The sequence below is a fragment of the Colletotrichum graminicola genome, assembly GCF_000149035.1.
Source record: "Colletotrichum graminicola M1.001 genomic scaffold supercont1.58, whole genome shotgun sequence".
Taxonomy (NCBI): domain Eukaryota; kingdom Fungi; phylum Ascomycota; class Sordariomycetes; order Glomerellales; family Glomerellaceae; genus Colletotrichum; species Colletotrichum graminicola.
This window is the reverse complement of record NW_007361062.1, coordinates 251,342-278,248: the sequence shown is the minus strand read 5'-3', so window position 1 is coordinate 278,248 and position 26,907 is coordinate 251,342. Positions and strand designations below refer to the sequence as shown.

Here is a 26,907-nt window from a genome sequence, read left to right as displayed (position 1 = left end):
ATATTATTAATCTTTATATCAGCTATCTTTAAGTCTTTATAATAATCTTTATATTAATTATAATTAATATTATTAATCTTAGTAATAACTATATAAAGTAAGTTATATATTATAAAGTATACTTACTAAAAGGCCTAAAGCTAGGTAGTATATAAATTCTAAGGCTTATAATTTAAATATTTATAATATTTACTTTAAAATCTACTTTATAACTATAATACTTAGACTTATAATTAAAAAATATTTATTTAGATTTAACTATTTTACTTATAGATTACTATTAAATCTATAAAAAAGTACCTAAGTACCTATTTTATTTCTTTACCAGATTTATTACCTACCTATATACCCTAGTATATCTAACATACCCCCTAGCTCTAAGTGCCTTCTAAAGCTTAGAGCTATTTTTATACCAGGGGGCTATTAACTATTATTCTTTTAAATCAAAGCAGTTACTATAGGTTATAAGGGAGGCAGTTCTTAAGCAGATTTATTACATGCCTTATCAACTATACTAAGGATTGAACGCAGGACCTTTAGGTCTAGGATCGGCGGAGTGAAGCTCAAAACCACTAACGCTAATCAGACTGTTAATTGTTAAATCCGCAAAAGAGTACCTAAGCGCCCGTTTAGTTCCTTTGCTCGATTTGTTGCCTACCTATATACCCTGGCATATTTGACAATTACACTTGCTTAAAAAATCTATATCTATAGGATTTATTTACTACATAGATATATCTACTAGATCTATAGACTATGTTATAGGGAAATCTATATAGATATCTATAGATATTTTAAACCCTACTTATTGACTTTAGTAAGAAGACAGTAACTTTAGTAAGAGCTGCTGTCTGTGTTAGTGAAACAGTAACATAGTCTTGATGTAAATATACGGTTCCTATTGTAGGAATGTCGCAAAAACTAGAACCTAAAACATGTAATAGAATCACTGTTAATAGAATAACAGAATAATTATGCTCTATGAAGGATAGAGGGAAAATACAGCATGTATAGTATAGTTATGTGTTAAGTGTCCTACTAACTATCCTCTCTCGTACACCACCCTCCCCCTGGGAATTGTTAATTGTCAAGTTTTATCCCTTCCTTCTCCTTATTTTAGCCTGTGTATTTTGCTGATACTTTTATAAGTGGGCTCTATAGCACTGTAAACGTATTAGTAGATAAGAACTTATCCTAGGAACACCACGTAACACTCAGTAGAAAGTCTCCCGTGCAATTGCTGACTGAAATACTTACCTAGGTTCAGAGTGCTCTTTTTAGTATGCCCATAAAGTAGGAGATTAGACTCAGCCCACGCGGGTCTCCATGCGGGCAACTTCCGCCTCAGCCTGAGCCTCTGAATGGAAGATTTGCTTGGTGCCTATTTTCCACCCTTTTTTACTGTTTGATACATCATACTGGCCTGCCGAGACAAAGGAGTCGACAACCCGGCTAAGCTGCGATGACTTTACTTTGACGTATTTTTCAGCTTGAAATACATTGTTGCCTGAGTGATAAAATGCTGCAAGCAGTATCTTTTCCGCAAAGACATTAGTAACAAGGAGGGTAACCAGAATCAGGATTGCCTTAGAAAGAATCATGGTGGATAGAGTATTTATATGTGATGTAGGAGGATAATAGAGTAATAAAGGGTTTAAGAGTCTGTAATACTGTGCGTAGAGACTTGTGTCAGTAGGATAGGCAAGGGTCAGAGACAGGTATTTATAATTCTAGAGGTTCTTCTAGATCTATATTTTATATAGGTGTTCGACTTATAACATACATGTGTACCGGCGTCGCCGCTAAGGTTATACTAGGGTGGATATATAGTTCATTTAAATATAGAGTAATAAATTACATTTACTAGAGTGCTGTAGAACCCATGTCTTAATTTATACTTTTCCCTTTGCTAGTAACTAGCTCTCATAGAAACGTCTCTCTGCTAACGATGCGCGGCAACACCGACAATCAAGTAGTACCTAGTCCTACAGTTATTAGGGCTCGGGCCGTATACCCTAGCACCGACCTTCAGCGCCAGCCGAAATAGATGCTACATTAACCGCGTCCCGGCGACTGCCGATAGGCCAAGTGGGGCAAATGCTATAAACATTAATTACCTAGATAGATACCCCTACCTTAAGTACATTAAAAATATTATGCGTGCATTTGCCAAAGTGCTAGAGTTTAAGCAGCCACTACTCCGTAGAGTGTACTACAAATAGGGGTGCCTCTACTGTTGTATGCACTTTGTTAGCAATTAAATCTTAGGTATAAAGGGATAGGGAATAGTTGTTAAATTGTAGGGATTGTAATGGCTGATTGTGTTAAATGTGGCAGAAGTACACGTGAATTAACTGCCAAATGTACGGTTGCCCTATGGCGAATCGTTAGGGAATAGGCGGTGAAATAGCCCCCCTTTACAGGTGATCTTACTAATCATATGGCTAGGATTAGCCTAGGATTTCCTAACAAAGGAATAGGGGGGTTTCCCTATTCCTATAGGATTTCACTATAGTTATATAACATATAACATAATATATTTAACTAACTATTATAATCCTTACTATTTAAGAATAATAGTTATATAATAATTATATAAATTTAAAAAGACATTAGATTTAAATAATTTAAAATAAAAAAGATAAACTATTATAGTTACTAGTATTTAGCTAGTGCACTTTTAGCTAGTAGTTAGTAATTTAAGCCTATTTAGGAAGGCACTACTAACACTACTATATTTATCTAATATAAATAAAATAATTATATTCTATTACTTTAACTCTAGCTAACCTAGACCTTAACTACCTATAAGATAATTACTTAGTTAATAACTAACTAGACAAAAAGGTCTAGTCTTACTTCCTCTAATGTTAGAGGAACAAGACAGAAGCGTGCTTAAGTACTCTAGGTCTCTACTTCCTTATAATTACCCTCCTTCCTAGGAAATTTGTCCTTGAATTTCTAGGCTAGGAGTTAAAAGCAAGTAGGCGTCCTCACAGGGTAATTCGCCTAGCACTCCTAACCAGCCGGTTCGCTAGAGGCCTGCCTAAATCAGCTCCAGGCCTGTCCCTTCTGGGCGTCTGGCCTGCCCCACTAGGCAGGCCCCTTCAGCTCTTACGCTCTCTGGCTGGCTCCTCGGCCTCTGCCGGCATCAGCCTATTAGCTGGAAAACTCTGATCTGGTGGGCCCTTTAGGCAGGCGCCACAGCTCTTATGCTCTCTAGCTGGCTAGAAAATCCTGTTCTGTAGGTCCTATCAGGCAGGCCCCTACATACATAGTAGGGCTGTACGCTAGCCAGGTGTACGTAACAGCAGTTATATTAGGATTTAAACCTACGACTAGAGGAAGCAAGATAATTATAAGATAATTACTTAGTTAATAACTAACTAGATAAAAAGGTCTAGTCTTGCTTCCTCTAATATTAGAGGAACAAGACAGAAGCGTACTTAAGTACTTTAGGTCTCTACTTCCTTATACTACCTTAACTACTAACTTAATATATCTTTAAGAGCCTATATATCTATAGAAGATATATAGGGTTAGTAGATAGGGTAGTTAAGGTCTAGGTTAGAATTTAGGTTAGTTAGAGTTAGGGTAATAGAATATAGTAATTTTAGCTTCTATATAGTAATACTTTTAGATTAGATTAGACACTAGCTACTAACTAAAGGTGTACTAGCTAAATACTAGTAACTAACTATTACTAGTAATTAATTAATTAATTAATTAGAACTTTATTATATTATATAACTATTTATAGTCTATATTTATCTTAAATTTTAAATTAAGTACTATACTAACCCTAGGAGAAAAAAGTAAATAATTAAAAAGTACTTCTATTAACCCTAAAGTTAAGGAATTTATTAGTAGTTAGCCTACTAGCTACTTCTTAATAACTAGGAGATTTAAAGAGAGCTACTTCTACTTATATCCTTAGGCCTAGAGTTAATAAACTAGAAGGCTACTTACTATTTTATAAGGTAAATAAAAGTCTTAATATAAAGGATATACTTATTACTATATATAAGTAGTAGATTTACTAACTTAAGAAAGTTACTAAAGTATATAAGCTATATATAAAGGTAAAGATAACCCTAGGGCCTTATAAGCACTTTATCTAGATAAAGTATATCTAGAAATCTAAATAATAAGTTAAAAAGATTACTTTTAAGGTAGTAAAAATAGTAAGGTTATAAGAGATTATTAAACTTACCTCTTTTTAGTATTAATTCTATATAGTTAAGCTATACTAATTACAGTCTTATAGTAATATAAGTTATCTGTCTAGATAGTAGTAGGGTTTATTTGTTGCTGTTTCAAATAAGGGGGTGTTTAAAATAGGGGTGCTTTGATTAGTCCTGGTCTGGGACAAGCAGATGCATTCCCTGTTCCGAAATAACTGCAGATTACATTAGGCGATTATTTTACGTTAACTATACTTATATATACCTAGATTGGCATGCATTTTGATTTACATAGATCTAATTGATCTCCTCCTGCTGTGTCTCCTTTCTTCCTGGTGTTCTTACTATTGTGTTTTCCAGGGTGTGTCTTGATACCGTCTCCTTTATATCACTTGCTGTTTCAATGTCTATCAGAACACTGGCAGTTTCAAAAGGAAATTGGAAAAGAATATGGTTATCAAGCAGACAAATCATCATGACCAGTTTTGTATCTCAGCCATTACCAGGCCTATCATATTTGCAATCCGCATGTCCAAAGTGCCAGGTCCGAACGCTTTATGTTTGACATTCCATGCTACAAGTGAGATCCTGGGTTGTATGCAAATACAAATGTGAATTCAAGACAATTGGCCAAGATCTTCGTCTACCTGCAAAGGTTTGTCTGGCTATCTAGGTAGTTTCAATAAGCCTGAGGCAGGACGGCACCTAGATATGTGGAGGGACGACACGTGACCGAAGCTTAGCCACGGTGAGGCGTGTGCTTAATCAGCGGCAGTGGCAGCTCCTACACGCGTCGGGCTACTGCGTCCTGACCTAGCCCATCTGCGGCATGACGTCAAAGTCCCCTGTCAATGCTCATAATTCAAGGCAGTATCCGTATTACCTAGAAGCTTCAAGTTCCAGAGCCAGTTCGACGCCCAGTTCCAACAAAAAGGTGGCCGCGCATCCAGGGATTCATTCATTCGTCTTAGCGTTGCGCCACTCCCAGAAACAGGGGCTCGCATGTGCTTTTCAAGCGAGCAGGCATCGAGCGACGCCCGAGGGGCTGGAATGCCGCAATCCGGTGATTTGATTTGCTGCCTGTCGTCGTGTCAACCTCCGAAAGCTTGAGCCGGTTCTGGGAAACATGGCAGCCATGATATGATGGCTCGTAAGATTTGTCAATGGCGTGCCAGGCGGCATAAGCAGCAGATGACGCGCGCTTTGTTCTCTGCGGTAAATACGATGGGGAGTCATCTACCATGAAAGATGTCCGTCCCCTCGTACAACACGTCTCCTTCCTCTTCCCGACTCCTGATCAAGCGCCGACAAGTCCCCTTTTTACCCCTCCTCAACTCCTCATCCTGATTTGCAAGCATCCCCAAGCCACCTACCAAGCACCCGTCCACCGCGACGACTCAATTGCCCATCATGGGAGACCAGGAACCGACCCCCGAGAACCACACCATGATGCAGGGCTTCGAGTGGTACGTCCCTGCCGACCAGAAGCACTGGGTGCGATTGGAGAAGCACGTTCCGCAGCTCAAGCAGTTTGGAGTCGACAACATTTGGATCCCGCCAGCGTGAGCCTCCTCCGGCCGCTTCAGTGCTACCGCAAGCGGCTAGCTGACATCCAATTTTAGATGCAAGGGCTCGTCCAAGACAGGAAACGGCTATGATATCTATGATCTGTATGTCCCCGGCCAGCACACTTCAACTCGAGCAACCAAGCTGACCTTGAAAGCTACGACCTCGGCGAGTTCGACCAAAAGGGCTCCGTGGCGACCAAATGGGGGACAAAGGAAGAGCTCCTGCAGCTCGCACATACCGCCAAAGACAACGGTGTTGGCATATACTGGGACGCCGTCCTCAACCACAAGTTCGCAGCCGACCGCAAGGAGAAGTGTCTCGCTGCCGAGGTCGACCCCGAAGACCGCACCAAGTTCGTCAGCGACCAGTACGAGATTGATGCCTGGGTCGGCTACGATTTTCCTGGCCGCGATGGCAAGTATAGCGACATGAAGTATCACTGGTACCATTTCAGCGGCGTCGACTATAATGCTAGGAACGAGAAGACCGCCATCTACAAGATCCTGGGCGACAAGGGTGACCAGCAGTGGGCGGACAGCGTCGACAGCGAGAAGGGCAACTAGTAAGTCCTCAGCACTTTGCTTTTCTGGCTGCGTGTCTCTTATTGACGCTTCCGTGTTTCCAGCGATTTCCTGATGGGGTCTGACCTCGACTACGACCACCCCGAGGTCGTCAATGATGTGCTGAACTGGGGCAAGTGGCTGGCCAAGGAGGTGCCCCTCAAGGGAATACGGTTTGACGCAATCAAGCATTATAGCGAGGACTTCTTGCGTCAGTTCATCACCGAGCTAGACAAGGAGTATGGCCAGGGGTGGTTCTTCGTGGGCGAGTTCTGGAAGGACAGTCTTGATGACATGTCCGAGTACCTGGCGCGGATGGGCAGGCGCTTCACTCTCTTCGACGCCCCCCTGGTCTACAACTTCAGCGAGATCAGTAAGGGCGACGGCGCCGATATGAGAAAGGTTTTCGATGGAACTCTTGTGCAAAAGGAGCCAATCAACGCCGTGGTATGCTTCTAAACCTTCAATCTCTTGGATACAATCTAACTTTGGCAGACTTTGGTAATGAACCACGATACCCAACCTTACCAGGCGCTAGAAGCTCCAATTGAGGGCTGGTTCAAGCCAATCGCGTACGCTCTTATCCTTCTCCGCACTGGTGGTTATCCCTGCGTCTGGTACGGCGACATCTACGGCATCAAGGGAGAGCACCCCTTCCCGCCGTCGTGCGGCGGGGCTGTGCCAAAGATGACGCTTGCGAGGAAGCTATATGCCTACGGCAAGCAGGCCGATTATTTCGACTACGCGACGTGCCTCGGCTGGGTCAGGTACGGAACTTGGGATCGTCCCTTTGGCTGTGCCGTCGTTGCGAGCAATGCAGGCCCCGGGTCGAAGCGCATGCACGTCGGTGAGATGCACGCTGGTGAGGTGTGGACTGATGTTCTTGGGTGGAATGACCGGGAGGTCACCATTGGCGATGACGGCTTTGGCGAGTTTGTCTGCTCCGGCACGTCTGTAAGCATTTTCGTGAATCGGGAGGCGGGCGGCAGGGAGAAGTTCAACAAGGAATTGTGAGTACCATTCGTTCCCAAACGAGAGCTTATAGGCTAACCTGGGTAGTGACTCCAACATCTACGAGGAGTAATTAGGCGACAAGATACCTCTCTAGCCCACTGTCACATGGATTCATCGAGGCAGATCTGGAATGAGAAAATAGTATTCTGGACATTGTAAAAAGGGTGGCCATGACTGTCGACATTTAGCATGCATTTGCTACAATGTAATAACCCAGCAATTTCCAGTCATCACTGACATGTACGAATACAAGCCCTAGTACCAGACCCTAATATGGGTGTCCCACATAGAACGAAAACTCATCTACGTCCTCCGTGACTGGACTAAGCCATTTTCAACACCATCATCGGGTAGCCGTGGAGATGGAGCTCGGCCTGGTGTGGGCAAACAGCGTGCACGCAAGACAATGCCCCGCGTTCTTTAGGCGTCGTGAAGCAGAGTTGTATTCGCAGAGAGTTGGGCGAGGTGGGATTTGCGGCATGAAGGCAAATCAAGACTGTCTACGTCAACATGGGTACAAGATTGTATGTAGTTCTGCTTTCACTTGCCTGGTATTGAACAGCACCTGGAACACTTTGATTGCGTACTCTCAAAATATCTACCTCCTGGAGGCTATGGATTTGGTCTGTGACATGCACCAGAGGCTCACCTCGCCTGACTGCGCCCAACTATCATCTGAAAACCCCAGCATCAATGTGGGGACTGGTGAGGCCGTAAAGCTAAAGCTCTCGGTCCTTTCAACGTAAGATTCACAATTATTTCCAATTCAGCTTCCATCATATACCTCCTCTTGCTTGAAAGTTGTTTAACAAGGAAGAGGCTTTCAAGAAATGCCTCCAATATCATTACTGTTGTGACCCAATCGTCTGGTACATCATGTGACCTAACTGGGGCATAGAGTTTAACAGTAATAACATCGATACTCAATTGGCTCCTGTTGTCACAACTTAGCACATGGAGATACGCTCCAGCCCTCTCTAGGACGCTTATAAATTCATGTCTTTCCCTTGTTTGGAAGTCATAGTGCTTTCGCGTCATCTTCACAGCTTTGCTAAAATCAAGACAGAGATGGTACTCCATTTTTGTTCCAAGCTTACCCACAAAACGCAATTATCATGCCTCCTGAAACCTTCATGCTATTTCCATGCATTGATTCAATATTACAGACAGGTTTGACCGCAGTTGTGAGGTTACAGCTTTGGATCAGCTAACAACACTGAGAAGCCAAGATAAAAAGGTCACGTTATGCATTCAGTGCTATTCAGCCAAAAGCTGAAGTTATGCTAGATCTTCATTCAAATATTATAGCAAAGCGAAACAGCAGTCAATCAAGAAAAATTATAGTATAGTATAAGGAGGTGTTGTTATACGCAACAACTGCATTGTTTTCGTTGTCTTTGTCCTTTACTTGTATGTAACTGCGTCACAAAGCTGAATAACTCGACATCTGTAAGAAGTCTGGAATACTCGTGGTTATACTATAAAGGACGGTTTCAGACTGGAAACGAGGAGAGGAAAGGACGAAAAGTTATGAAGCGGGGAGACGAGGCAGGAGGGACCTCTCCAGTCACTTCTTTTCATTTTCGAATTTTCAAAGCCTTCACCTTTCCTGGATTCGTTTTTCTTTCCATCTTCTCTTTCTCACAACTCCTGTTGCCTATCTTCAAACCCCCCGTTGCTCCTGACTGATAACCCTCACCTTCTAGGTTTCACTTCGAGAAAGTTCGGCTCTTCACTTGCAACTTTTCCTTTTTCTTCGACTTCATTGTTTTCATTATTCAAACTACTTTTCTTTTCTTCTTCAGCCTAGTTACTCATTTTTTCAAGTTTCTTAATAAGCTTGATCCTCCATTGCCGATCATGGAATCCGACGATCAAGACTCTCGCTTTGGTTCACCGCCAATGTCGCCGAAGAGGCAGCCGAATGAAGACACGATCGGTGCTTTGAGAGACGAAACTCCTCTTACTCTGCCCAGCACGGAGTTTTGCTCCTCGCCAGTGGCTGACTTGGAGACCTCCGCGGGTTCTTCTCCGACACATGGCCAGTTTACTATGCCAGCTTCACTTCAAGACACCCATGAGGCTCTTGCACGCTCTTCAGACTTCGACGACACCTTTACACCTAACGCCGTTTATCAACTTGCTGCTCAGCGAGCGAAAAGAGAAATGGATCAGTCTAGGCCGTCAGTGTACAGCTCGCAGATATTGGAGGCCCTCAGGAACACTACAGGCCCCGTTCGTCTCATTCCGACTTTACCCACGAGTGCTCCATTCACCCCTACGACTGTAGCGGATACCACATCCGCTTCGTCATTATCACCAAATCACAGTTTTATCCAGCAAACCGAGTGCTTTACTCCAGCGAACGCTGTTGCAGCAAGCTCACCTCATGACTCTGTTGCCGGCAACGACGCGATAGCGTCAAACTACGCCGCCACTCACGGGTTGAAGAAGTGTACCAAGTGCAAAAAAGACAGGCCGCTATCAGATTACGAATACATGAGTCCTATGGGACATCAAGTGCCTCGTTCTCAATGCGCCGAATGTCGAGAAAAGAGACGCGTCTCAGCTGCGCATGCCAAGATCAAGAAGGATGGAATTCGAGCCCAGGCTCGACTCCAGGCACAACACGCCCAACAGCGACAGCAGCAGCACCACGACCAGCAGCAGCAGCAGCAAGCTTCAGGAGGATTTCATGGCTTCGCTTCTCAGACGAACCTCTTGCATCCCCTTGGCCTTGGGACAGCGATGTTGTCACCCGCCCCAGATTGCAACGCCAACACGATAGCCCAGGGCCCGTCTATGGCAACTTTGTTTGAGCACATGCCTATGCATCTGTCCTCTACAGCCTTCCCATATCTTCATTATGATGGACTCTCAAATCTCCCAGGTGTAAGTATACTTAGTTACTGGCTTCTCGGCTGTACTTACTGTACTCACTGACAACATTTAGCCCGAAGGACCCTGCTCAGTTGCAACTTTTTCCCCGTCTACTCCCCATTCGTTGATGGGCCCTGCCTTCTCTAGCCTGTCTTTTGGTGGCTCTATTGCTGATGCACAGATGAACCGAGATCTCGAGGTATAATTCCTGGTCGTTGTACTTCATATTGTCGCGCTGACTGGTTTCGCTTAGATGCTTGAGTTGGACTTATTAGCTGCTGCCAATAACGCATCTTCACGATTACCGTCACCCAGCTCCGTCTTACCACCTGATCCGTCCGCGGAGTCGATCCCTCTCCAAGAACAGCAGCAGCAGCAGACAAACAACTGCCCCCATGGTACCCTCGTCACTGTCCAAATCCTCCCAGTGACCCTGACCGAGGCGGACATAGACCTGCTCCTCAACCAGGAAATGGAGAGGTTCCGCTCCGGCCGCGAGAATTGTCGCTGGCTGAAGAAACAAGACGAGGCAACTGTGAAGAAATTTTGGCGGAGACGGGAGGCGGCGATTGTTCTCGGACTCGTCACAGTGCCCCCTCCCAACCTGCAGCCCAGGATTGGATTTGTCTACTCGGAAGGCTCGCATGATATCCTGCCAAGCGGTAATGGTGAATACGAGGACAAAAGTTGATTTGGAAACACGGTTTTCTTTTATTCAAATGAAGGAATGTGAGCTGGGCTGTGTTGCGCCGAGGGCTGCTTGAGTGACCAGTGGAGTCTCATTAGTTAGTTGATAGTCGGTACCACCCATTGCCGTTTTTCTGAACAGATTTCTTCAGATATCCATGATTGACCGACATGGTAAGCTTATCTTCCAGGTTTGATGCCGCAACAATACCAAATTGCCTCACCAGTCGTCATGTTTTCGGGAATTATGACCTGTCAGTTGGGGAGCGAAGGAAATGTCTTTGAAAACAGGCAAATACACCAGCAATACATTTTTGCGGTTTAAGAGCTATTATGCAGAGTCACTTATTGGATGGTGATGCATGTTGAAGACGATGCTCCTATACACCATGGGCTGTAAGCTGACACCAGCAGTGCAAAACCTAAAGTCCAGCGAATTGACCATGGTCATCTTTTTCAGTCAGCGAAAAAGGAACAACGCTGGCTTCAGAGCGGCATGATATCTTCAGCCACAGTGCTTGGGCTTTCATGAATCTGGAAGGTAAACAAAGGCGAAACTTGTTTGTTGAGAGTTATGCAGACGCTTACGGTAAGGGTCATCAGGAATGATCTCAATTGAGCGATGATTCATTCCAACACTCCCTCAATATTATCTCTTCGTATGCGTCCTAAGACGTTTGTGGTTGGTCTACCTTCATGATGTCACCACTATTATGTGCGTCAACAACGTCATTTCGAGCATGCCGTGCGTCAAAGATGACGCACACAGACATCTCCAATCCTATAAGACTACAGGCCAGTGGCCTCTGTAGGTCGAATTCTCCATCACACAAGACAAAATGAACAGAATCGCCCTTAGACAAACCAGAGCTTTCGTTGCATCTGCATCTAGAGTTAGAACCATGTCGTCCCAAAACCCCATCCACGACGCCGCCAAGACAGCCGGCCAGAAGAAGGACACCAGTCCCTCGAACCCCAGCGTCATCTCCTCCGAGGGTGCCATCGGCAAGCAGTTCAACCCTGATGGTAACATTGGCCAGATTGGTAAGCGCCTGAGGCTCATCAATAGATCACAAGTTCATTATCCACTAACTCGCGACTAGGCGAGGCTGTTGGCGGTCCTTTCTCCAAGGATGGAGTGATCGGAAGTCAATTCGATGCTAGCAAGGATGGCATCGCTGGAACTGTAGAAAAGGCCGTGGATGGGCCTAGGAACCCAGCCAAGAAATAGACTCGCGTCGTTTGATGAAGAAAAGCGCGATCCAGCCACCAAGACCTCATTACAAATAAGTCCGCGACGGGACTATAATAAAAACTCCAAAATATTTCTAATGTTCGTTCTTTTTACTGTGAAAGACGATGCGTACGGAAGCGTTACTCAATTTCACGATATTAGAATTATGGCTGCCTTTGAATCAACCATCTGTGCATCTTACAGTCTTCCATGGACGGTTAAAAACAATATCAGAGCTATATTTTCAAAACGCGAATCGTTCAAACATTTACTCCTCTCCTGAACGTTTACGGTTTGCTAGCCCAAACTCAGAGCCTTATCACTGTAAGTTTGTAGTTTCAAGTGGCCTTGTAACTCATTACACTGCTGTTGCTTTCTGTGTTCATATCAACAGCCTGGTCTGTGTAATGGCCTCTCTTCCATACCTAAAGACACTGCCCTATAAAATCATTCAACACCTAGATCTTTAGAACCCGCAATGTTGAGATGGGATTGTGTCAGGAGACTAGGTTCCTGCCTTCTTGCACAAACTAGTAGATATAAGATTCCTAGTTACCAAGCTTATGAGTTTCCCTTTTGAGGCCATAGGTAAGAAGAATCTATAGTTTTTAGTCAGGCTCTCGTAAACTCGTACTAAAATAATAGGGTGAACCCGAAAATTCCATTTCTGCGATTAACCTTTTGACAACAAAACTTGGTCGTTGTACGAATAGATGTACTCTGTTCAGTACGCTTGTGTGTCATTTCGTTCCAAGCATATATTGGCCCCTTTCTGGGATTAACTAAGCGGCAACCAGTCTGCGCCCTTTGTTGCGGAGTGTTCTGAACTAATGAATGTTGTATGGCCATATGGCATCAACGTTTCAACAGAAGTCGTATATATTGTGATTTCGCATTTTTACCCTCGATCTCTGGGACATAATAGTGCATTCTTGTAAGCCCAAATATAATCTTTCAAGATGTTGCAATCTAATGGAAGCGCGGAATGGACCGTTCCACTGCTTTCAGAATGGCGAATGTGTTGGAGGGACCACCAATAAATTGTTACGTTGTAAAAGACCGATCCGATTCATATACATGATCGATCCAGTCTTGGCCAACCGGAATAGTTAATCTAGCAGGTGTAGGTTGAATACAACTTCACGTAATCAGAACGTATGATAGGTTCCTTTCTAGAATGTACGTATTGAAGGACGAGGCAGACAGGCAGTCTCTTTTTTGCTGCGAAAATCCCTGCTGTGAATGATGATACAGCTCTTGGATTAGCTCTTACTCCTAGGGATGCTTGCTTACCCACGGGCCGACTTCCGCCTTAGCATCTTGGCCAGTGGCAGCGGTTTATCAGATGCATCAAGCCGCTTTGATATAAGCTTTAGCCGGATCTTTTGGCTTTCGCACAGCCACCAGGCCGCCTCCTCTATGGCAACAGATATTTGAAGAACGTTCAGAGGCCGAATTGTCTTCTCATGAGTAGCACTCACATGCTCAACGTTCATGTAAACTCCATGTCTGCAACCCAACCTCCAAAAAAGAGACGGCCAGCAACCCGAAGAGTTCGGAACCCACTTGTGCCCCATCATGAAAAGGCAGGCGAGCGAGGAAGTTTGCCCAATAGTAATAGCACACATCAGGCAGCGAGACATTGTTCTCCTCAGTCTACGCATGAAAGCCCACCTAGGCAGACTTTTAGGGACTCGGCCAAACAGGGGCATGTGAGACAGGTCTTTGCCGAAAGGAATATCGATTTATCCAAGGCGGAGTAGATGCCGATCGGCTAGGCGCGGCCAGCCCGCGAAGCAGCTTGCAGCCCTCCAGCAACTACGCGTCCGAATGCTCCGTTCATGCCATACATCAAGGAGACCACGCAGCCACTCGAGGCTGTGTATCCGTATGAGAAACCAAGATGCGCGTCCAGTCGATTAATGTCTTGGCTGTGTACGTGGAATGCGTTTAACACGCTGCATACGGGCCAAGGAAAGCAACAGTCGGACAAGGTTCAAACCGCCCCGAGTCTGCCTACCCCGCGGCATCCACATCGGAGGCCATGACTTGGGCGGGATGTTCAGATTTCCCACACCGACTCTCAGGCGACGATGTAGGGGTGAGATCTACCTAGAGAAGAGGGTGCCGAGAGGGGCACGAGGTGGACTCGGCGCCGGGAGACGGGATGACATGGGCGCCGCACTGCACTCATACTGCATAGTACTAGCGTCGGTTACATCATACCAGAACGCATAAGCTGTCTCAGTCTCTCCTACCGCCTTGCGCAATGAGTTCCCCATGCAATCGGGCAGCCGCTTACTCCCATGTCCATCTGATGTTTCCCTCTCGTCTCTGCCCTCTCCCCCATTTAGTAGAAAGTAAGTCTCGCGGCCCGCTTTCTGACGGGGGTCGCATCTAAAGTACATAGGTAGGGCCGACCATACGCCCAGGAATGAAGAGGAGAAGTAGCTGATACTAGTGCCCCCAGGCACCACCGGCCGGTAACGCTAGCACAGATCCTAGTCAACGGATTGTCTTGTCATACGTCGCTCTTTTTCATCCTCCGCGCACGTCGGGATCCCATGAAGACATGATTCCTGGCTCTTGTTAACACATATCACCCTTGGAGGCTGCATCTGTGCCTTTCTCTCTCACCCTCTCCCAGATCCTTACGCAGTCCACACAGACGCGCCTCAGAGTCAAGATTTCGGGCAAAATTGGGTAGTCTGCAGAGCAAATAAGCCTAACCCCCGCTTCCTGTGTTTCCCGCCTTAGCCGGTGAGCCACGGAGCTCGCTAACCATCACCTGCCCCCCCCCCCCCCCGTCTGACTGTCTCTATTACCCAAAGCCAAGCTGCCGCTTCTCCTCCTTCAGACCCCCCCCGCCCTCATATTTACTTTGTGTCAGAAACGAACAACAAACAGGAACACCAAAAAAGTTCATTCCTTCCATTCTACTCTCGCCAAGAAAGCCTGCGGCACGCCTTGCCTTCGCCCGGTCTTACAGCCAGCGGCGGGATGACGCACGATGATGCGTGGCAGGGAATCGAATGGACAAGCTCTTCAAATATGCCTCGCGATTGGGATGAGCCAAGATGGGCTATGTTCGACTCTAATTCATTTCCACAAGAGATGGGCACTGGTCGTATCGCGGCTGAGTATATGAGGCCTTGAATCTCCCTTCGTTCCGGGTAGCCGTAGAGAGAACTGGGGTCTGTCGTTAGCTCCATCTTTCGTCGTTTGGAAGAATAAATTGACTCTGGTTTTGCCCTCTCGTGCAGTGCAGCCTTGTCATATGTTTCTTGTTTGTTTCTCTTGTTCAAGACTGAGGTCCATGATGCAGCTCGCCTTGACGCTCCTGGCGCTCGCCGCCGGCGCTTCGGCCGCGCCGCTCAAGGGCATCGACCGCGCGACCATACAGACTGAATACGACTTCATCATCGCTGGAGGTGCGTCGAACTTCGTCCCCCCGCTGTGATCCTGCTAGATGCTAGAATACTGACGCAAAGTTTATTCCCCCTCCAGGCGGCACAGCCGGCCTCGTCCTCGCGAACCGCCTTTCCGAGTCCGGCAAGCAGCGGGTCCTCGTCCTCGAAGCGGGGCCGAACCCCGAAGTCGTCTCGGCCTACAAGCCGCCCGGCGGCAACCAGTTCCTCGGTGGTACCGCCATCGACTGGGCCTTTTCCACCACCCCCCAGGAGCACCTCGACAACCGCATCCTCCGCTACCACCGCGGGAGGTGCCTCGGCGGCAGCAGCGTGACCAACGGCTTCTACTACGGCCGCGGCAGCGCCTCTGTGTACGACGACTGGGTCAAGATCGGCAACCCGGGATGGGGGTGGAGCGACGTCTACCCGCTGTTTATCAAGGTAAGTGCGCTTCTTCTTCTTCTTCTCCTTCTTCTTCCATTTGATTCTTTCTTTCCTTCCCGCAAACCGATATTGGGCATGACGTTCGCGAACGAAGCGGTTGACTAAATCCAACTCCCAGGGCACGCACTTCAACCCCCCAGACGATCACAAGGCCAAGGGCTTCGACGTTTCCTACAAGACCCACGACCCCTCGGCCTACGGCGACGGGCCCCTCCAGATTGGGTTCCAAGGATACGTGCCGCCCTCCGGCGTCGGCTTCATCGAGGCCGCCGCCGACGCCCTGCAGATTCCCATCGTCAATGACTACAACATGGGCAACAGCACGGGCGTCAAGCAGGGAACCGGGCACCTCGACGCCAAGTTCATGCGCAGCTCCAGCTACGACAGTTACCTCAAGCAGGCCCTTGGCCGCCCGAACCTCGACGTGCTGTTCTCGGCACCCGTCTGGAAGATCAACTTCAACACGACCGGCGCGAAGCCCCGTGCCCAGGGCGTTGCCTTCATGGACCACCCTACGGGCACCGTCTACGAGGTCAAGGCCAATAAAGAGGTCATCGTCAGCTCCGGTGCCTTCAACTCGCCTCAGTTGCTGATGGTTTCTGTAAGTTTTCGACAGCCCCTCGCCGTGAATGCACGTCGTTGGTTCTGACAAAAGACAAAAGGGAGTCGGCCCCTCCGCCCAGCTCAAGGAATTCGGCATCGACCCCGTTCATATCAACGAAAACATCGGCCAGCAGTAAATTTTAACCCCTCCCCCCTTTCCTTCATATCCTGCTCCCATGCTGACCATGGCATTCAAGCCTCAACGACCACTCCGTCTTCAGCATCATGGCGACCTCGACCCCCGAGTTCTCCACCTCGGACATGTCCGCGACCTACATGGCCCTCCGCGAGGCCCAGAACCTGTTCTACACCAACGCGACGGGCCAGTACACGGCGCCCTCGGGTATCACCAACGCCTTCCAGAAGCTCTCAGAGGACGAGCTCAACAAGATCGGCGCGAGCGACATCATCAAGGCGGGACTCGGGAACCAGTCGCACATCGAATACCTCTTCGAGAGCGTCTTCTACCCCGGCGGCCCCACGCCATATTACACGCCACGCAGCAACGAGACGTACATCTCCCTGACGGCCTCGAGCATGGTGGCGCTGTCCAGAGGCAACGTCACGCTGCAGTCGAGCTCCATGGGCGAGTATCCCAAGATCAACCCCAACGTAAGTTCTGTCACTCCTCTGCCCACCCCCCCCCCTTTCCCTTTTGCTTCTTCCCGCTCGCTTCACTCGTCTTGCTTCGACGGGGTATCACGATTGCGACGACGAACCGCCAAAGAACTGACCACCCCCTTCCCGCAGTACTACGCCCACCCGGCCGACCGCAAGATCGCCGTCGCCTCCTTCCGGTACCTCCGCAAGATCCTCGCGCACCCGCGCATGGCGGAGTTCACCGTGGGCCCCAACAAGGGCGAGGTCTCCCCCGGCGCGCCAGTGACGGACGACGACGAGGACGCCATCCTCGCCTACGTCCGCGCCAACACGATCCCCAACTGGCACGCCTCGGGAACGAACCAGATGCGGCCCGAGGCCGACGGCGGCGTTGTCGACCCCCGGCTGCGCGTCTACGGCGTCGACGGCCTGCGCGTCGTCGACTGCAGCATCATCCCCATCCTGCCCGACGTCAACATCGTCGCGTCCGTCTACATGATCGGGGAGAAGGGCGCCGCGATGATCCGGGAGGACTGGAACGATTCGTGTACATGATTGGACTTTTTTCGTCCCATTTTCTTTTTTCCCCTTTCCGGGTTGGGAGTCGAACCCCGCTGTGACATAGATTGTGCGCTCTTCATTACACCGCTCTTCTTTCTTTTCCGTGCTGATTGACAACGTTTCAGCCTCGTCCTGTTTCGTTTGGACCGCCATGAGTGTTGTAGTTGTCGGCGTCGACTCTTACCTGACCATAACAATAAATCAGTCATCATCACTAAGCTCTTGGTAACAACTTACACACGGTAATGATATTAGTCCGGGCATCCCACCGGTTGCGCCGTCCATGCAAACGAATCGTCGATCCCTCAGCCAGCCCCGCCCATCCTGCCATCTCAACCCTCTCGACTCTCCGTGTATGAGTTCCGTCTGGGTTGAAGATGCATGTTCCAGAGCGATTTCCACGGGCCTGGGCGGCGAGTGGGTGAACTATGGACGGGTCACCAAACAGCATGACGGCCTGAAACATCAACTTCCGCCGTCCCCATGTTCCAGCAGCCAATGGTGGCAAGACTCGGTGGTACAAGGCGACGGCAGATGGAGGCCTCTGTCCGGGGGGGGGCGGCTGTTTGGACGCCCTGCTGCCAGGCCCCTCTGCCCCCTCTCCCGTGTTTTGCAACGGAACGGTTCAGATGCCCGGAGCCTTTTTCATTAAAACCATCCGGCCCATAAGAGATATGTCTTTCCGAGAGAGGCCCATCCAAAGACTGAGCTTGTTTCAAAAACGAGACGGTCCTCAATGGACAATCAGCATGGGGTGGGTGTTCTGGAAAACCCCTACGCGACATTTCGTGCATCAGTTTGTTGTATGGACCCATGTTATACCAAGGTGAGATCAAGTTGAGAGACTGGTAGGCCATAACGGCACGGTAGCACAAATTATGGCGTTCACGCCAGGAACAAGTGAGGGCGGTTTTGAATTCTTTTTGTGGTGTTCTTTTTGATTGAGTAGCGTGAGCACCCAATCCTATCTAGTACACAATGTTCATGGCGAACCCCCATGATCCCGCCTCTTTCTCGCCAATGTAAAAATCATCATTCATACCGAACCTCCCTGGTCCCTATAGAACTCTTTTCATCCGCCACGGCACAAAGAGAAATAAGAAGAGTAAATAAATGCCTATCCCGGTTTGGGTGTAGTTGATCCCCATGTCAATCCCAACGCCCAAATAACAGATATCAAGCTAGTATATGCACAGAAATGGTATAGCGAACACAATGCCCGCAATAATGGTGCTAAAATGAAGGTGGAGTAGAGAATGTGAAATTAGAGCACAAGCGACTCTAGTCTTGCAAGAACGGGTTCAAGGCTGGCTGCGATGCGTTGCACCTTAGCCATAGCGACGCAGGCGTTTTGCTCCTCTTCTGAGGCATCGATCAGTTCGTAGCGGGCAAGAACCTTCTCGGTCTCGACGCCACCAAAGATGTCGACGTGGGAGAAGGCTTCGGTGTCCAGTACCACAGGGCTTTCGGAAGCAGGGACAGGAGAAGAATGGTAGAGAGCGAATTCAGGATCGTTCTCGAACTCATCGTCGAAAACTTCCTCTTCCTCAGCGAGGGCTTGAGCCTTGACCTCAGGAGCAAGGACCTTGGGAGTCTCGATGGCGGGGAGCTCGATCTTCTCGTCGTCCGACTCAAACTGCTCACCGACAAAGTTGGAAGACTTGCCAGAGAGAACATTGGTGTCAATGGTAACGGGGACGTCGGGGGTCTCGAGGACGGCAAACACCTGGGGCTGGAAATTGTAGGCATCATTGTCGATGTTGAGCATGGCGAAGTCCATGTTCTGCTCCGGGAGCATGGCTACGCCAATCTGCTGCTGCTGGCCCTGGTTGGCGTAGGGGTTGATGTCCTTAGGGATCTGACGCTGCTCGGGTTGTCTCTCGACCTTGACGGGAGCGGCAGGCTGGGGAGGAGCCTGGGGGTTGGTGCTCAGGTGGTCGAGGAAGTTGGAGAAGGATGGAGAGGCAAGAAGCATGCGCGTGAGATCTTGCAGGCGCTTGTTCTCGTCCTGAAGGGCGCGGTTGTGCGCACGGAGGTCACCGTTCTCGGTAACCTTGTTGGCGATCTCGGCCTCAAGCTGGGTGATGTATTCTGACACTGGTTAGCGAATGCTTGTGGTAGGTGAACGAGTATTGAACTTACCCTTTCTGCGGGAACGGAAAGCGCGGGCGGACACCTTGTTGCGGAGCTGGCGCCGTTCCTTGCTGCTGAGCTTCTTGCCCTCCTCGCTGGCAAGAAGTCTCTCATCCTCATCCATATCCTCCTCGTCCTTCTTGGTCCGTGGCAGATTCATGAGGGGAGAGGGGCTTTCGCCGTCCTCGCCGGATTTGGCACGCATAGAGTTGAGGAGCTGAGTAATCTTTTGCTCGACGATAGGGTCGGTGGGCTGTTGGCTCTTGGTGCGGGGCTTGTTGCCCACTTGCTGCTGCCGTTGCTGCTGGATGATCTGTTGTTGTTGCCTCTGCTGGGCCTGGGCCTTGGCGAGGGCAGCCTGAGAGTGCATGCCAGGCCACAGTCTGCCAACGTTGCTTTGCTGCGTCGGAGCGATTGGTGACTCCTGACCGGCGATGGCAGCAGGGTTGACAGTAGGGTTGGGGAAGAAGTATTGAGAGTCGGGCGGGGAGTCAAACTCCATGTCCATATCGAGGCCTGCGGAGTTCTGCGAGGGAGAGGTGTTGAAGTCAAAAAGGTCGTTCTCGGGGCTCAAGCCACCGCCAAGATAATCCATTCCGTAGCCGCTGTTGTAGCCACTGATGTGGGGGTTGATCTCGTTCACGGCCAGCGTGCTGGCAAGTGCGCCTGGCACGATGCCGGTCTGCTGCTTGTAGAGGTCGTACTGGTGGCTCGGGCCGGTGAGGGGTTGCGATGCCGAAGGCAGAGTCGGGGTGGCAACGGTGCTCACTGACGGGCGAGAGAAGGTGTTCTTTGCGGTAACGGCGGGAGAGAGCGAAGGTGACTGATAGGACATGTTGTCGTACTCGCTGAAGTCGAGAAGGGCGTCGATGTTATCGACGTTCTGGCTCGAGGTTGACATCGCTGTTGAGTGGAAGGGTTCGATCCCTCGGGTATCGATATGTAGGCTGGTGGATTCAGGTCCGCACCGGATCTGCGGCGAACCTCTGTTTGCGTTTGGTGAGACCCCGTTGACGACGGGGTTTATATGTTGACGGGGGATGTTGGTCGGCAGGTGCAACTCGGTGAGTGAGGCTCTTGACGATGTATGTCTATGCCTGAGGTGGTTTGGTTGAAGAGAAGAAAATGAAGTCAGAGATGGTTGAGGTTGGGGGGAGTCGATGGAGAAAAAGGAGGAAAAAGGAGTAGAAACTGAGACTGGATTTCGGGGGACAGTTTGGGGGGTGGTCTAGGCGATGGATGTATGGGAACGTAGCGAAAGGGAGCAGAGCACGGGGATTCCGTTTCTTGAATGATTTGGGTGCCTGGTCCTCGAAAGACTAGGGGTGTGTGTAGTGTAAGAAGGGCAGGCCAAGCGGACTCTTGCCGGGCTGAGCAGGGATGATGTGATGTTATGTGCCCAGGAAAGAGAAACGAGGAGCAAAACGGACAAGCAGCCTCCAAACAGCCCAGAGCAAGAAAGGGGGGGGGGTGAGGGCCGCCGGGAGGGAAAGAGGGAAAAGGGAAAGAGGGACGCGTAAGCCTATGGACAAGCACACCCGATTAGGACTAGTGCGGGGAAATGAGAGAGACGGGGCCGGGCGTCCTTGGCCGATAAGGGCCCGAAGAAGGTGCACTGCACTGAGAGAGTGCTCTTTCTCCTACCCACCGTTGCAGGAGCAGGAGGGAGTACGTGGTCGTAGTAGGTGCAGGTGCAGCCGCGGCAGGTGGAATATGGCAATGGCGAGATGGCTACCGCAGGCAACACGCTATAGAGGCAGGAAGGACTTTTGAAGGGGGGCAGGCACCATCCACAGGCAGCTATGCAAGGTCCTACTTTGGAAGAGGTAGGTACAGTAATACTACGTAGCCGTCCCCGGACGCATTCGTACGCCGTGGATTGTGCCCAGTGTACCTTCCTGCAGCATCACCCACGATAAGGGTACATATCCCCATGCTGAGGATGACGACGCCAACTACTCTTTTGGGTTGTTGAGCTTATTCGCTTCGTCGTCGTCGTCGTCTATTATCCAGGTAAGGTAGGGGGTTCTTTTCTAGTATTGCGCCGTCGGGCATCCTTTTTTGGTTGTTGTTTTGCTTCTGGACGCTATTCGATTTCATGGGCCTCGTCACTCCCACCGCGTGTTTCGATAATAGATGGAAGAGGAGCTGCTGCCGCCGCCTCTCGAGGCCATGGTTTCGAAAAGTTGCTTACGACGATACCCGCGACACACGCCTTATTGAAGAGTCTTTTTCCCTCTTCCCTCTTCCCCCTCCACCTCTTCTCTCCCCCTCCCTCGTTTTCGGTCCAACACGTGCAAGCAAAAGTAACGACAACGACATCCATCTATTGAAGGATCCGCCCCCTCTCCAAAAAGGAACCAAAAAGAATTTCTTGGCCGAGTCTCGTCGAGCTTTGAGGTGGTTGCCGGTATTGATCACGAATCCCGAATCCCATCCTAGGTACCATGTAGACTAGGTACCTATGTAGATACGAACAAGCGCTGACCCGGAGCTAACTCGCTACCCGACGGAGGCTGGCATTAGAGACCTTCGGTTTTCGCTTGCGACGACAATTATCTAAGCCACATTGTACCTGGTACATGATTAATCACCTAACGCTATCTATGGACACAGGTATCGCTACCATGCAATGTGGGATGGTGTGGCTGTTGCAGTTGGCGCGCGCTCTTTCTCCTGCTGGTTCGGGCGCAGGTTTGCGAGCCCCCGAGCTTGCTTCCGCTTGCTCTGCCCACCATCAACAAATGAGAGCTTGCTGTCTGGCCTCTGCTCGAAAGAAGGTTGTTTACCCGCGTGCTCAGCCTCCATCACTGAACCCCTAACAGGCTCATGATCGTCAATCTGTCCCTAGCTCCTCAGCTGCTCGAAGAGGGCTTGGAGAATATTTGATATGCACCCGCTATTCAGCCCCCCCCCCCCCCGTGCACCAAATCTCATCACCCTCGTTTAGATACAGGACTTATCTCCTTCTTTTTACGAACATGCTCAATGCCCTCTTTCGGCCTCATGGTCTTATCCGGAAGCTTTTAGACGCCTTCTTCAGCTTACCTGACATCTGATCTGGACCACAGTGCTCTTGACTCGCGGCTTCCGGCTTCTACCCACATCACGATCGGTACGTTTCTGAACAAAACGCTCAGTTTAACTAACCCTCTCGCCTTACCAAGGAGTGGGTCGCATGTGGCCATGCACAACGCAGGACCATTCTATGGCCGCTGCTCCAGCCCCGAGCGTCTTCTTCGCTTCATTCTGGAAATGCTGCTTGCTTGCTGCTCATCACGCTGTTTACGCCACTGTGGGAGGGGCGCAAATTGTTGGTGATTTCCGTTCCCTGCCCCTACCTCGATAATTCATGCACTGCCACGACGACCGTTAACACTGCTAACCCATCCCTCTGTCCGCCGTCCCCGGGCTATGCAACCTAGCCGACGCCCGTGAGCGATCCCACCGTAGAAACAAGGGAAGGCCAAGGAACTCAGATGAGCGACTCGGGTCTTCACTTGTTTATCTACCGTCCGTCGGCCAGAATCAAACTGATACCTAACAGTAAACAGAGACGTCGGTGACAGGGTTTAGACTTTTGCTCTCTGCCCCAGCCTGCACCCACCAGGGCGATGCGGAATAGAGGCTAACTACAGCAGACTACAGCCTCCCTCCCTGCGACTCTGCTCTTAGCCTCTCAGTCAGGCCGATACCCGTTGGAAATTGGACTTGTAGGCGCTGCCACCCCTCACCGTAGACTTGGAATGAACAACAGGTTCCTCTCCATCTCGCCTATCCTTGGTGACGGTTTGGAATCTGGACCGTGAGCAGTCTGCCCACTTTTGCGCTCCATCAGTGCGTGCTGGGCCGAGGGGACATTGGTGCGGCCATGACTTTGGAGATGTGCTGAGACTCGAAACCGACCCCGGCGCTGTATCGGCATTTTCCAACCATTGGAGTCGGCTCGCGGCTCCGTCACTCTGAACACAAATCGTCTCGGTCTCTGGCTAGCCAGGGCCATGCTCGTAACTGATTGCCCTCACCGGGCCCGAACGCCCTCCTACATTCCCGAAAAAAAGACCTCTTCCTTCTTATCCAAGGGGGGAGGGGTGGGCAGGGTAAGCTTACATAACTGGCTGGCTTGATTCCTCCGCTGCCCCACACCTCTATGCGCCGAGATCAGCATTACGGCAGCCCCAGCAAAGCGATTTGGTAGGTACCATCGTATGTGAGCCATGACGTTGTGGCCGTGATTCAAAAATAGAAACTGCCCGACCTTGTTTCACATGCGGCAATCCAGAACGCCAGAACGCCTTGCCTGTCCCCCGTTAGGGAACCATTACCGAGCCACGATACGCCGACATGCCGGTAGGGTTTCCGTGAAAGAATAGGGGGCTTCACCAAGCATGATCTATAGAGCGGTCCCAACTCTACAGCTCCAGACTATCCCGGTGAGGAGGGACCCCTGATATCCTGTTGTGCTTGTTATCCTATTTCACCCATGGCATCAGTTATTACAATCCTTCCGCTGCTTCTCGAGGGGATGGAGTCGGTTTGATCGCCCACATCGGCTCAATACTGGGGAGTTCGGGGAGTCCCATGTATGGCAGGCAGATCCGTCCAAGTTATCCGTAATGCTTCTTCATTATGGGTTCCTTTTCCGACACTGGAACTCGACGACTCTATGCCTAGCGACCAGACAAACCCCGAATAAAGGTTCAAAACAGAGAGAGCCACTCTCCCAACCCCATATTATCCATATGCTTGCTACGCTTTCATATTCCAGAGATTCATCCCCCTTCAGCGCCCGGCTCGGCCTGAGACCGGCCACGGAATTGGCTTCCCACATTCGGGCCCGCAGGCCTGCTCCACTTCGCGATATGCTTGGCCTATGCCGACAGAGAGTTTCCCAGCAAGATGGTTGCCGGCCGAGCAAGCGTAGCATCAGTGGCTCCCCGGGTCGCGTTCCGTAGGTCCACTGTCGGAGAACTAGGCCTTTCGCGCAAGCGTAACAGGAAGGGCATTGCTGCGCGACTCATATTTATTGATTATGATAGTGGAACGGCGCTCACGGGTCCCACCAGGGTCGAATTGGAAGCCCGGCACTTTGCTGGTCAGGGTCGACGAAACGGCAGGCAAGGGCCACTTCACTTCCGCCGTCGGCACATGATTCACAGTATGGGGTGTTAGCGGTAGGGGAAGCAATGAACTTCACAGAACGAACATAGACATATTGATGCTTGCATTTTGAGGCCCGATCTTCGGGTTTGGCACGAGGAGCGAGCGTGTGCCAATTAACCTTCTTAGAGGTCTCGGTCACAGCGCCGGTACCATTTCATTGGCTGCGTGGCTAACTTTCGGCCGGCGGGCTTATGTCATCAGAGACATCCGACCCATCCGATGCTCTCAGACTGGCAGTCAGCTAGTGTAGGTAGGTATTCATTCATTCCTGATAGCCGAGCTCACTTGCCATGTGGCTCCGCAAGGTTCGAATTGATGAATCAAATCATGTCCCAGTCCGTGCTCCCTAATGCTCGGTAAATGTTATTTTGCCACAACCTACAAAACGATTGTGGAGAGCAGGAGGGAGGGAGGGCCACATACGATATAATGATTCCAGATCCCCTGAAGATCAAATGTAGCCAAGACGTCCAAAATCAGGTTTCTTCCCTTGGTTGTAGTGTGGCTGCTGACAAGCCACTGGTGAGTCATGGTGATGATTGATCGATTGCACAGCCACCAGCCACCCTCACTGTGTTGGCGCTCGGATCCCTTCCCCTCTATGCGCCACATATCCGTATTCTGTATCCGTATCCGTACTCCGTATGTTTGTGCCACACCTGCCCTCTGCCTCTGGGCATGCCTGCTCGATATGTCGGAAGTACGTATATGCAGAGACGGCTGGGTTGGGGCTTCGCGATACAAGTCCATTCGATCCCCGGGCCCTACCGCACCGATTCCCCCGCCATCCAAACGTCACCTACCCTTGCATTTTCTTTTTGGCATACGGATACTACCGTAAAACTGGGAGTTGCAATAATGTGCTTGATGCCGCGCGAGGTCTGTGCCCAGATACACAAATGCCCAAACCGACCCGACCCGAGCCTCGACACGCCTGAAGCGAGCCGATTAGACTTCCCGAGGCTTTAGTCAGGACGTTATGCCTTGGGTGCCTTCCCCCTCCCCTCCCCAAACATCTCCACTTAGCAATCAGAGAGCTGCGGGGGAATGGCACCGTAGTGGTCTGAGCTGTCCCGCTCCAGCCGGAGATCTCGTAAAAAGGTTCCAGGTCAGCGGGCAGATGCATCTCCCACCCACCCCTCCGTCTGAACTAGGTTATGAGGCAAAGGCTGTTCTGTGTGTCAGGGTCGTCGTCGGACTGGGTGAGAGACGATACAGTTCAGTTGCGTCGTCGCGGGCTCTGGCTGGGTGTCCGCGAAGGCACGATGGAAGGGAGTAAGGGCTGGCGGTGTGGATCGTAGTTGAAAGGCTTCTTCTGCCGATCTTTAGCAGCCCCCGATGGTATGAAGTTGGTTGTGTTGGCACCCAAGGTACCCACCCACATGCAGAATGAAGCTTTGGGGAAATATCGCGGTAACTTGAGCGGAGGAGAGGGAGAGAGGCCGAGATGCTTACGGAGTATACCGGTAGCCTAGGCACGATTCGTCACCCCGCTGTGAGGACAACCCAACGAAACCCAGCGCCTCGAACAGACTTTTGGTGATACATGGTTTTTGAACAGACGGAAATAGAATTATAAAAACGTACCAGAGGCCAAGACCTGAGAGGCGAGAATCGTGCCGATGGCCGCCACTGCCTAGCCATTCAATCCATGAAACCACGCGGCCTCGTTTTAAACCAAACAGTCTCGTCTCTTGCTCTGTTGGGTCTTGGCAGCCGGACAACGCGATCTCATTCACGTCCAGTCCAACCATCAAAGAAGCATCGCGGGGCAGGTAGATGGCGTCTTTGGTTGAGATCAGGACGATGTTTGCATCGATGGCGCTATCTCATGAATGACACCGTCTTCCTCATGATCCGCCTTT

The 26,907-nt window shown here is 49.8% G+C and overlaps 5 protein-coding genes across 5 annotated transcripts; 4 read left to right on the top strand and 1 right to left on the bottom strand.

The window, feature by feature from the left end:
* Positions 1-5,594: 5,594 nt before the first annotated feature.
* On the top strand, positions 5,595-7,397 carry GLRG_10300 (alpha amylase; the record flags this gene model as incomplete). The annotated part of the gene is made up of 6 exons (XM_008100985.1): positions 5,595-5,746; positions 5,807-5,854; positions 5,908-6,315; positions 6,379-6,760; positions 6,809-7,323; positions 7,373-7,397. The coding sequence occupies 6 exons, from the start codon at positions 5,595-5,597 to the stop codon at positions 7,395-7,397; spliced, it is 1,530 nt and encodes a 509-aa protein (XP_008099176.1).
* A 1,790-nt stretch (positions 7,398-9,187) lies between these two features.
* On the top strand, positions 9,188-10,898 carry GLRG_10299 (uncharacterized protein; the record flags this gene model as incomplete). The annotated part of the gene is made up of 3 exons (XM_008100984.1): positions 9,188-10,219; positions 10,281-10,406; positions 10,461-10,898. The coding sequence occupies 3 exons, from the start codon at positions 9,188-9,190 to the stop codon at positions 10,896-10,898; spliced, it is 1,596 nt and encodes a 531-aa protein (XP_008099175.1).
* An 898-nt stretch (positions 10,899-11,796) lies between these two features.
* On the top strand, positions 11,797-12,125 carry GLRG_10298 (uncharacterized protein; the record flags this gene model as incomplete). Its single annotated transcript, XM_008100983.1, has 2 exons — positions 11,797-11,938; positions 11,998-12,125. 2 exons carry the CDS (start codon positions 11,797-11,799, stop codon positions 12,123-12,125), a joined length of 270 nt encoding a protein of 89 aa, XP_008099174.1.
* A 3,319-nt stretch (positions 12,126-15,444) lies between these two features.
* GLRG_10297 (GMC oxidoreductase) lies at positions 15,445-17,740 on the top strand (the record flags this gene model as incomplete). The annotated part of the gene is made up of 6 exons (XM_008100982.1): positions 15,445-15,559; positions 15,636-15,979; positions 16,101-16,583; positions 16,645-16,718; positions 16,783-17,197; positions 17,336-17,740. The coding sequence occupies 6 exons, from the start codon at positions 15,445-15,447 to the stop codon at positions 17,738-17,740; spliced, it is 1,836 nt and encodes a 611-aa protein (XP_008099173.1).
* A 1,270-nt stretch (positions 17,741-19,010) lies between these two features.
* Positions 19,011-20,780, bottom strand: GLRG_10296 (bZIP transcription factor; the record flags this gene model as incomplete). The annotated part of the gene is made up of 2 exons (XM_008100981.1): positions 19,011-19,837; positions 19,889-20,780. The coding sequence occupies 2 exons, from the start codon at positions 20,778-20,780 to the stop codon at positions 19,011-19,013; spliced, it is 1,719 nt and encodes a 572-aa protein (XP_008099172.1).
* Between the last annotated feature and the right edge of the window lie 6,127 nt (positions 20,781-26,907).